General features: G+C 41.3%; 1 protein-coding gene across 1 annotated transcript; it reads left to right on the top strand.

The window, feature by feature from the left end:
- Positions 1 to 453: 453 nt before the first annotated feature.
- On the top strand, positions 454 to 10,253 carry aadacl4.S (arylacetamide deacetylase-like 4 S homeolog). Its single transcript, NM_001095048.2, is given in 4 exon segments — positions 454 to 669; positions 6,493 to 6,718; positions 7,166 to 7,229; positions 9,364 to 10,253. Coding segments are annotated over 4 exon segments (1,242 nt in total). The 5' UTR covers positions 454 to 492; the 3' UTR covers positions 10,139 to 10,253.
- The last annotated feature ends 373 nt before the right edge of the window (positions 10,254 to 10,626 follow it).

Raw genomic sequence — 10,626 nt, 5'->3', positions numbered from 1 at the left:
CTAATTTGCATATGAAAATTAGGGGTGGGAAGGGGAAAATTTTTTACTTCCTTGTTTTGTGAAAAAAGTCACGTGAATTCCCTCCCCGTCCCCTAATTTGCATATGCAAATTAGGATTCGGATTCGGTTTGGCCAGGCAGAAGGATTCGGCCAAATCCTGAACCGAATCCTGGATTCGGTGCATCCCTAATCCAAAGTGAAGCCTGCGCTTCCTCTCATTCTCATTATGTAGTTCCAGCCTTTAAAGGGTGCAAGCTTATTCACCTAGTTGTGCTCACTAATAAATTTATGTAAGGTCAAATCTGTAAAACATACAGAGGCCATATCTACAGCCTGGCACTTAGCAATTGTTATCAGAACAAACAATATAGTCAAGAGGGTGTGTTATCTGTGCACTTGGCACTCCCACCAAGGTGTCAATTATCCATAGGAAGAATCAGGAAGAACTGGTGCAGTCAGCTGAAAGTCAAAAGAGCTGTGCAGCGTGACAAAATGGGGTTAGCTTTTCCTTTGCTGGTGCTTTTTCTTGCAGTTATCTGTTCCCTTTGTATATTAATATTTGTGGGAGTCATTTATTTTGAATTATCCAACTCAAAAATCCCCCCAGGGGTAGCATGCCCTGGGAAGCTTCGTGTAATCCATATCATGATGATCAGCATTGCTATTTTGGTAAGTACTTTTGCTTAACACCTCGCGAGCACAGGGAGTCGGTGTCTTTAAAATGGTTCGCTGTTTTTTCATTGCTGTCTCGTAAATTGTCTTTCCCCTCGAACATTCACATGCAAACATATTTCCCCATGTTTATTTGCTGAGCATTTACGTTGGTTAAAAGCATAGTTTAAATACACGTGAAAGTGAATGCTGATTAGAATTACACGTTACACTTCAATTGCTTGTCTACGCCTCTATACTTTCATGTTAACCTTTTGTTCCTGTAGGTTTTCTTTTCTTCTTGCTTATATTTATCACATGAATTAACCACTGCTGGTATTCTTCTGCTGAAATGTGCTTACAGGGCTTCTTCACCTTTAAATAAACTTTTAGGGGCCGATTCACTAAATTCGAGTGAAGGATTCTAAGTAAAAAAACTTCAAAGTATTTTTTAGGCTACTTCGACCATCGAATGGGCTACTTCGACCTTTGACTACGACTACGACTTCGAATCGAAGGATTCGAACTAAAAATCGTTTGACTATTCGACCATTCGACCATTCGATAGTCGAAGTACTGTCTCTTTAAAAAAAACTTCGACCCCCTATTTCGGCAGCTAAAAGCTACTGAAGTCAATGTTAGCCTATGGGGAAGGTCCCCATAGGCTTTCCTAAGTTTTTTTGATCGAAGAATATTCCTTCGATCGTTGGATTAAAATCCTTTGAATCGTGCGATTCGAAGGATTTAATCTTTCGATCGAAGGAATAATCCTTCGATCGTACGATCGCAGTATTTGTGCTAAATCCTTCGACTTCGATATTCGAAGTCGAAGGATTTTAATTCCTAGTTGAATATCGAGGGTTAATTAACCCTCGATATTCGACCCTTAGTGAATCAGCCCCTTAGTGTGATGTAGAATGTGATATTCTGCGACAAATTGAAATTGGTTTTAATTTTTTATTACCTGTTGTTTTTTTTTGGATTTTTTAGTTTTTTGTTCAGCAGCTCTCGAGTTCTTGTTGCTAGGGTCCAAATTACCCTACAAATCAAGCAGTGGTATGAATGAGAGACTGGGAGTTGAATAGGAGTGCCAGAACCCACAGATTGCCAGGTAGGAGAGGAGAGGACTGGATAGAAAAATAGGTGATGAACTAAAACTATAACAATAAAATTGTAGTTTTTGGCTAATGGGGTCAGTGACTCCAATTTGAAAGCTGGAAAGAATCAGAAGAGGTAGGCAAAAAAATTGAAAAGCTTCAAAAAAAATCTATTAAAAAATTAAAATCAATTAAAAAGTTGCTAAGAACGGCTTAACATACTAATAATTAAATTAAAGGCGACCTGTCACCTAAAAAAATATTCAAAATCCCATTTTATCACATTAGTCAAGCAAAATGAACTTTAATTACTATATAAATTATTTGAATCTTGCTTCCTTCAGTCTGGGAATTCATAATTATAGCAAGCAGGCAGCAGCCATTTTGTGGACACTGTTATTAAGACAAGCCTTGCATCATCTCAGAATCTTGTTTGTGCACCAGAATGGGGGACCTGATGTCCATCCCCATTCACTGTCTACTCAATTAAAAAGTGAAGAGAACGGGGGAATGCGGGGTATAGAGGAGGGGCAGACAGTATTTGATTGACAGTTGAGCTTTTTAAACGAGCTTACAACAGCTATGAATGCTTTACTAAAAAATAGAAATTGTATGTTTAATTTAATTTTATTATACAGCTATTTGTGCCTGGGTGGCAGGTCCACTTTATAGATGAACAACCACTTTAAAGCAGCAACTTCACTTTTATTATGATGAGGCAGTGAGAGTGGGAAAAGTTAGATATCTGAACAAAAATCACTTGCAAGGTTTTTTACAGTAATGTTCGTCTGTCAATGCTCTGTGTGTCACTTTTTATTCAATAAAATGATAAGTGATAACAGATGGACAGTTTGACCTTTCCAGTTTTCATATAGTTGCTAGTGGGACTAAAAACTCCCAACACTCTGGATAACAGGCCACATACCTATACATGTATTGACTGGTGCCCCACCAATCCTGACTGATATCCATGTTCAGAACAGGCAGGTTAGAAAATCTGATCTGCTGATACACCATGTTGGTCAATTCTTGTTGCATCAGCAGATCCTTTTCTCTTCTTGTTGATCCTTTGTGTGTTTTGCATTTGGCAGGAGAGAGCATATGAGGTGGGCCCATATTGGGCTGCAGTATGGGGGATTTTAACTGGCTGAATATCTGCACATGCATGGCCAGTTGGGGAGCCATTCCAATAGAATAGATAATCCAACAATCCGGGTGGGTAGAGGATTATTTGCTTGATGAAAGACTTCAGTAGATCGACGAAAGCTACAGGCATTGGAGAATGGAAGGAAACCAGACACAGGGAGAACATACAAACTCCTTGCCGATAGTGTCTAGACTGGAATGAAATAAGACCCCAAACCCCAAACCATTTGCATAAGGTTTTTCTTTTTAAAGGGGCTTGCATACCATATGAAAGCACATGCATAGCTCCATCATCTCTCTTTGATTAAAGGAGAAGGAAGGCAAAAATAAATACATATTTACCTGTACACCAGGGAAGTGACCTCTTACATATAATGATGCTGCACATTACTTGTGGTCCACTGAACTCCCTACATTTGAGCCCCTCTAAGGTTCTGTCTCCTCTTTGTTACCAGTTTCCCAGAAGAAGGAAGATTTTGGGTAGAGCACATGATCTATTTTACCAGTCTGAAATATTTCTTGTGATGTGATTGTGTCAGTTTGTGTGTCACCTTAATATATGGAGCTGGAATTTTGGGTACATAGCCTCTCCTGCCCCTCCCCAACAGTGCCTAAAGTTAGTGTAGAACTGTGCTAGTGGAGTAGTTGCAGAAATGGTGCCTGACTATCAGTAGGGAAGACATTCTCCGAGTAGAACTTTTGTAACTAGGAGTGTATATCCGAATCTGCAAAGCAGGGATTAAGTCAGAAGCAGGCTAAACAACATCCCAATTAAGATGAACAGGCCGTAGTCAGACACAAAAAATCTGTATCATAAGAAATAAGGAAAAATGGTTTAGGAACAAGCCAGGGGTGAGGGACAGAAGGTTCTTCAGAGAAGAGACAACTCTGTATCACTCAGGCTAGGCAAAAGAGATCAGGGTCTGGTGTCAGCATTGCACGCGCACATAACTGGGGCCACAGCTGTGTCTTAGGGGCAATTTGTCATAGTATTTGGAGCAAGGACCAAGGAGCAAGCAAATCTGAGACAGAGGCAGAACTGATATTTGCATAGTCTCTCACTAGACTTCCCCCCAATCGTGCATGCACAATCATCCCTCCTTATCACCATGGCACTGGAGAATAAGCGTGCCAGTGATTTAAAGAATAATCCAAAATGCTGTAGGTGCCATGCTGCCCCTGAAATTATGCCACCTTGGGCCCGGACCTTTGTGGACAAATAGAGGTCTAGGCAAGGTAATTATGCCAAACAAGCCAAAGGCAGGATAGATCAAGTTAGAGTCCACAGTGAACCACACAAGGGGTTAAGATTTCCAAAGTACAGGCAAGGTTTAAGGGATATTGCTGCACTTAAGATGGCCATAGACGTGTAGATTTTAGCCTTGATGTACTATCGGATGTTGTAATCTTCCAACCTGCCACTAACCGTTCAGATTAAATAAATTAGTAAAAGAATGATATTCTGCCTGTGACAGCAATCGTATGAAAGTTTTCTGACAAATAGCAGTGACAGTCACCCATTATCAGGCGATAGGTGCTAGGGTTCGGCATGTGGTGGAACGAGTGGACAGATTATTGGGAGGGGCTGGGGAAGACCCAGCGGTCAATGACAAAGTTAGAGGAGCTGGTGAAGTCCTCAAGAACGATTTTAAAAAACTAGGCTCAAAGTTGAGGGGGAGGACTACCAAGGCAATTTTCTCAGATATATTACCTGAGCCACGAGCAACGTTAAGAAGACAGCGGGAGCGTGGGGAGATTAATGCGTGGCTGAGATATTGGTGTAGGGAGGAGGGTATGGGGTTTTTGAAGAACTGGGCTGCTATTTTGGGAGAGAAGATGGCTAGATAGTTGGAGGAGATTTTAAACTAGGCGTGGGGGGGAGGGTTCAGTAAAAGATTCAGTGGAAAACAGGTTAGATGAGTTAGTGGGCCAAGAAAGGGGAAATGGGGGAGGAGATTTGGCTGGGGGTATTGTTAAGCATAGGGATCACCACATGTCATATGTTCAGTATAGTACCTGTATTAAATGTATGTTTGCAAATGCAAGGAGTCTGACTGGTAAAATGGGAGAGCTGGAGCTGCTGGTGATGGAAGGAAAATATGATGTGATTGGTGTGGCCGAAACATGGCTGAATGAGTCGCATGACTGGGCAGTAAATATCAGTGGCTATACTTTGTTTCGGAGGGACAGAGGCAATAGAAAAGGAGGAGGGGTATGTCTGTTTGTCCAGCAAATTAATTGTAGGCGTATGCTATAGACCCCCTAATGTAAGTGACGAGGAGGAGGCTAAGCTCCTGATGCAAATAGAAAAGGCTGCTAGTTTAGGTAAAGTAATGATAATGGGGGATGTTAATTACTGACTGGAACAACGGTACTGCCAGATCAGTTAATGGGAACAAATTTATAAGCTTGTTGCATGACAATTTTATGGCACAGGTTGTTGAGGAGCCTACCAGAAAAAATGCCATTCTGGATCTAGTGATCTCAAATGACCCAGAACTTATAGCAAATGTGCAAGTCATTGTAAAGTTACAGGAGGCAGCTTTTTGCTGCCCTTTGTAACTGGCCACTCACCTTACCTCATGGCAGGAGCGGCACTGCACAAATGCAATGCCAGGGGAACCCAAAATGCAAGGCCCTGAGTTCAAGACCTACAGCAATATAGACATAACTGTAACCCTGTCATGTATGTGTGACCAAGTGTAATGATGCCTATGTCAACACATACCATGCTGAATATACAGGTGCCAATTGTGCAATAAAATGTGCTTCCATTTTGCACCTGGGAGATTTGCTAGTCTGCTCTACTGGACGGCCTTGGGAACAGGATTAGCAGCAGATAAAAGCTCTTAGTTTTGATATCTTTTCTGTTTGCTCGGCTTTGATAAGAAGTACTTTAGCAGAACCATTCTATGAAGTTTCAAACTTCCGTTGTTAAAGTCTATCTTTTTGTTTTCTTATCATGATTAGACAAGGTGACACAGGTAACATATACTCCAGGACACCCACTCACCTAGTGCTGGAATTCCAGTCCCACCAGGTGTCCTATTTGGTGGAGGCTTTGAGAAGGCTGAATCTCTGTCTTGCATTATTGTGGTAGATAATTGCTGGTAATTTGCCAACAGTTTTCTGCCAGTAGGTAGATAGGATAAAGGCTAAACTGAACCCAAAAGTGATCAAGATATATAGCCTAAGAAGGCTGTATAGTAATGATGACAGGGAAATAGAATCTAGCAAGCTAGGCTTGTGTATGCAACAGCAGAGACCAATAAGCTGTCTAGGGGCATGTGTTTAATGTATGTGTAGGTGAGAGTGTGTATGTGCATGTATGAGTAAGGGGTGAGCCCCAGAAGAAAGAGAAACAAGGGACTTACCATCTTCTCTGTATTGTGCAGCACAGTGGTGGCACCTCTGTGAAGCGTTCAGGGAACAATTAAGCTCCATAACATTATAATGTCTTTGCAGGGCACCCTGGCATGACACACGCTCAAAGTGTGCTCAGTGAAACAGCTTAAGGCTTTGCATGCCCATTAAAAATGTGCATATGTAAGATGGTGTAACTCTGCCGGGTAATACATCGATTTTTGTGTTTAAACAGGGGAAGATATTTCAGAACCTAGGATTATGCAACCCAGTTAACTTTACTCGTTATGTGAGGGAGCAACTGATGGTAGGGAAGCTGGGAGAGGACCCAAAACTCTTCATCAAAGACCAGCAGTTTGAAAATGTGCCTGTGAGAGTCTATCAGCCGAGGTTGCCGTCTGCTGGTGGAAGGAAAGGAGTTATGTTCTTCCATGGAGGAGGCTGGATGTTTGGAAGCATCGGTAAGAAAACAAATTGACTGAAATGTACAAATTAAAGAGCAGTGTTTGGGCTAGCGAGCACCCGCCGTCACATCTCAGGGCTTCAATTGTATGTTGAACCTATAATATTGTACTATTTGGATTGGACATGGATGATGTGTACCGTCAAACTCCCACCCACTCATGCTAATGGAAGTTGAAGGCATCTGGAACAAAACCTAGCACAAGTTTTTGTACTTCTTTACTTTATGAGCCCTTGAGTTTTGCTGTGAGATGATTAACTGCCCTGGTGGGCTTTATATGGATTGCAATCTTGTGAGGCCAATCAGACTTTAGTATGGACACCTATGAATTAAAGTAAATAGCTTGCTTATTGGCTGTAACTTTAGATAGATTGACCGCTACCATGTTTAACTAGTTTTCGGTTTAGTTACAATTTTGAAATCATGGGTATTTTTCTCTTCACAGATACATATGATAAATTATGTCGCTACATCTCCAAAGAAACAGAAACCGTTGTTGTCTCAGTTGGGTAAGTCAGTCTAACAAAATAGATGACTTACTCCAAGATTCCTGACTGTTTGCACCCTGCCCCATCCACACTTGTCACACTCCTGATTCACTTTAAAACCCCACCCTCTTATGCAGGCCCGGACTGGCAATCTGTGGGTTCTGGCAAATGCCAGAGGGGCTATAAGGTCCCATAGAAAGTCAGTATCTAGTGGGCTGGTGGGGGCTGTTTGGGCCTCTGTGTGGGCTGAGTGGGCCTCTGTGAACCTGAAATGTCAGGGCCTATTTTAATTCTCAGTCCGGACCTGCACTTATGGGTAAGCATTGTACCTTTGTACAGGGGAGGATTTGTACTTGGTGCATCCATAGCCTTAGGTCACAGACATGCTGCCTCTAGCTCGTCCGTTAAGTTTTAAAATCTTCAGTCTGTCTGGATATCAGAAGTTTCAAATCAGGACAGGACTCTCAGGCCCTGATTAAAGGAACAGTAACACCAAAAATGAAGGTGCTGCATGAAAACATAATGTAATGTTGTTTTGCACTGGTATTACTGGTGTGTTTAATTGAGAAATGTTACGTTAGCTTATATAAACAAGCTGCTGTGAAGCCATGGGGGAAGCAATATAAAGCTGAGAAAAGAGAAGACATGGGTTGAGGTGGCTAAACATGGGCAGATTTAAACTGCCGATTTGGGTCCTTTAAACTGATTTGGCAATTTATCTGCCAGTGTATGGGGCTCTCCGACAGGCCTCCCCAATCGATATCTGGTGGGCTTGATTTTTCTGATGAATCGAAAACCGCATTGGCTCATTGATGCTGTCCTCCCTCCGTTTTTTTCATAACTTCTACATCTAGGGGCTGATTCACTAACTTCGAGTGAAGGATTCGAAGGTAAAAAACTTCAAATTTCGAAGTTTTTTTTGGGCTACTTCGACCATCGAATGGGCTACTTCGACCTTTGACTACGACTTTGAATCGAACTATTCGAAATAAAAATTGTTCGACTATTCGACCATTCGATAGTCGAAGTACTGTCTCTTTAACAAAAACTTCGACCCCCTAGTTCGCCATCTAAAAGCTACCGAAGTCAATGTTAGCCTATGGGGAAGGTCCCCATAGGCTTGGCTTACTTTTTTTGATCGAAGGATATTCCTTCGATCGTTGGATTTAAATCCTTCGAATCGTTCGATTCAAAGGATTTAATCGTTCGATCGAAGGAATAATCCTTCGATCGTACGATCGCACTATTTGCGCTAAATCCTTCGACTTCGATATTCGAAGTCGAAGGATTTTAATTCCTAGTCGAATATCGAGGGTTAATTAACCCTCGATATTCGACCCTTAGTGAATCGGCCCCGTAATGTAAGCGTTTGGCCCTTGAGCCATAGTGGCAAAAATTTGCCACGTGGTAAGTTTTGCGGCCAACAAAAATGGAACACGTGAGCCAAGTAATGTCACACAGAAGAAAAAAATTTTGCTGCCACAAAAACGTCGCCCATAGTCATAGTTTTGCAAAAAATTTTTGCCTTTCGTGAAGTTTTTTGGAGAAGCGAAATGGGACAAATTCACTCATCACTAATGCTGAATAGTTATCCAGTCTTTCAAGACATATGCATAGTTAAAGGAGAATTCAACCGTTAAGTAAAAAAAACCCTACCCCCCTACCCTACATAGACCCTCCTCGCTCCTGGACATGAATTTTGTTTCATAAGCTTCTTAGCGAGTTTCACAGTGGTCAGTTCAGCTCCAGGCCTCATGAATCTTATTAGGTCAGGATTTAAACATATCTCCGCTTGAGGTCTCATGAAGTCACAAGTAATTAGCTTATTTTCACTGAGTGACCCATATTTTTAAGTGAAGCTTGACCCAATACCTGGACATAAAGATGCTTGATCAATTAGATTTAAACAGCCGCCCACAAGTTGGAAAAAGCATTGGCCTGATTGGTTGCTATGGGCAACATCCCCAGTGAAAGTTATCTCCAATATTTTTACACATGTCACATGGGTTACAGAATAAAAATGGGATCAGAGGAGCCGCTTGCAACAGCCTACAATATAAAGCTGAAAATGTTATTTGAATTTTTGCAGCAACACAATTATGCACTTCATTTAGTGCTTTAATTTTAATATCTATTTATATCTATTTTCTTATAGTTACCGTTTGGCACCAGAGCACCGTTACCCTGCAGGATACGAGGATTGTCTCAATGCTACAGTTCACTTCCTAAAAACAGCAAAGGAATTTGGGGTTGACCCTTCTTCTGTTATAATATCGGGTGACAGTGCAGGGGGTAATCTTACCGCTGCAGTTTGTCAGTCTCTTGTGAACAAGACTGACCTTCCAAAGCCATTGGCTCAGGTGCTAATATACCCAGCGGTTCAGATGATTGACTTTGATTTGCCTTCATATCAACAGAACCGGGCTGTTCCAGTTCTGTACAGAGAACGTGCTGCCTTCTATATGTTGAATTATATAAGTGACGATCTGTCCAGCCTTGAAGAGATGTTGGATGGCGACCACATTCCCGTTGAAACAAAGATGAAGTACAGGAAGTGGTTAAGTGCCGAAAATATTCCAGATGAATTTAAAGTCCGAGGCTTCAAACCCCGAGTCATGTCCTCGCAAGCTGAAGAAGTTATTGAAGAAGTCAAATCTGCTCTGGAGACAGCATGTTCCCCATTGCTTGCAGAGGATTCTATCATTCGACTACAACCCCAAGCTTATATATTGACATGCGAGTTTGATGTGCTGCGTGATGATGGACTGCTGTATAAAAAGAGACTTGAAGATAATGGAGTTCCTGTGACCTGGTACCATGTTAAAGATGGATTTCATGGGATTGTGAGTTTCTTTGACAATGGGAACCTTTCATTTCCTTCTGGGAAACTTGCAATTGAAAGCATCGCTAGTTATATTAAAAATGCTTAAGATCTGACTCTCCAACGCTGCAGTTCTAGAACCCGTTCAGTTGTTTCAATTGTTGATGTGATAAATCCTGTGAAAGCCTTTGAAATAACGTTTAAATACATATGTTTTCCACCTCTGTTAAGATCTCAAAACTTTATTTTGACCAGATAGTCAGACTTAGGCACACAGGTTGATTTAAAACATTTTGCTGCCTGTATGAATTCCAGCTTGGCAGGAACGTGATCAGTTGCTCCAACGTGTCCCTCCATTCTCTTGAATGGTAATCACTTCGACTTATATAAGTTCTTATTACACAATTACAAGGACCTTGTACTTGTTTGTTCATATGAATAGTGGGGTCATTTGCCATCTAGTTTCACAATAATAAATGCAATTACTTGGCTGAGCAATAACTGCTAATAGAGATCACATTCAGGGGCAGATTTATGAAGGGTCGAATTTCAAATTTGAAAAACTTCAAAATTCAAAAAGACCAAGCGAAATTAAAT

Source organism: Xenopus laevis, chromosome 7S, assembly GCF_017654675.1.
Source record: "Xenopus laevis strain J_2021 chromosome 7S, Xenopus_laevis_v10.1, whole genome shotgun sequence".
NCBI lineage: Eukaryota > Metazoa > Chordata > Amphibia > Anura > Pipidae > Xenopus > Xenopus laevis.
Note: the sequence above shows the minus strand (reverse complement) of the source record. Positions and strands in the feature narration are given on the sequence as shown.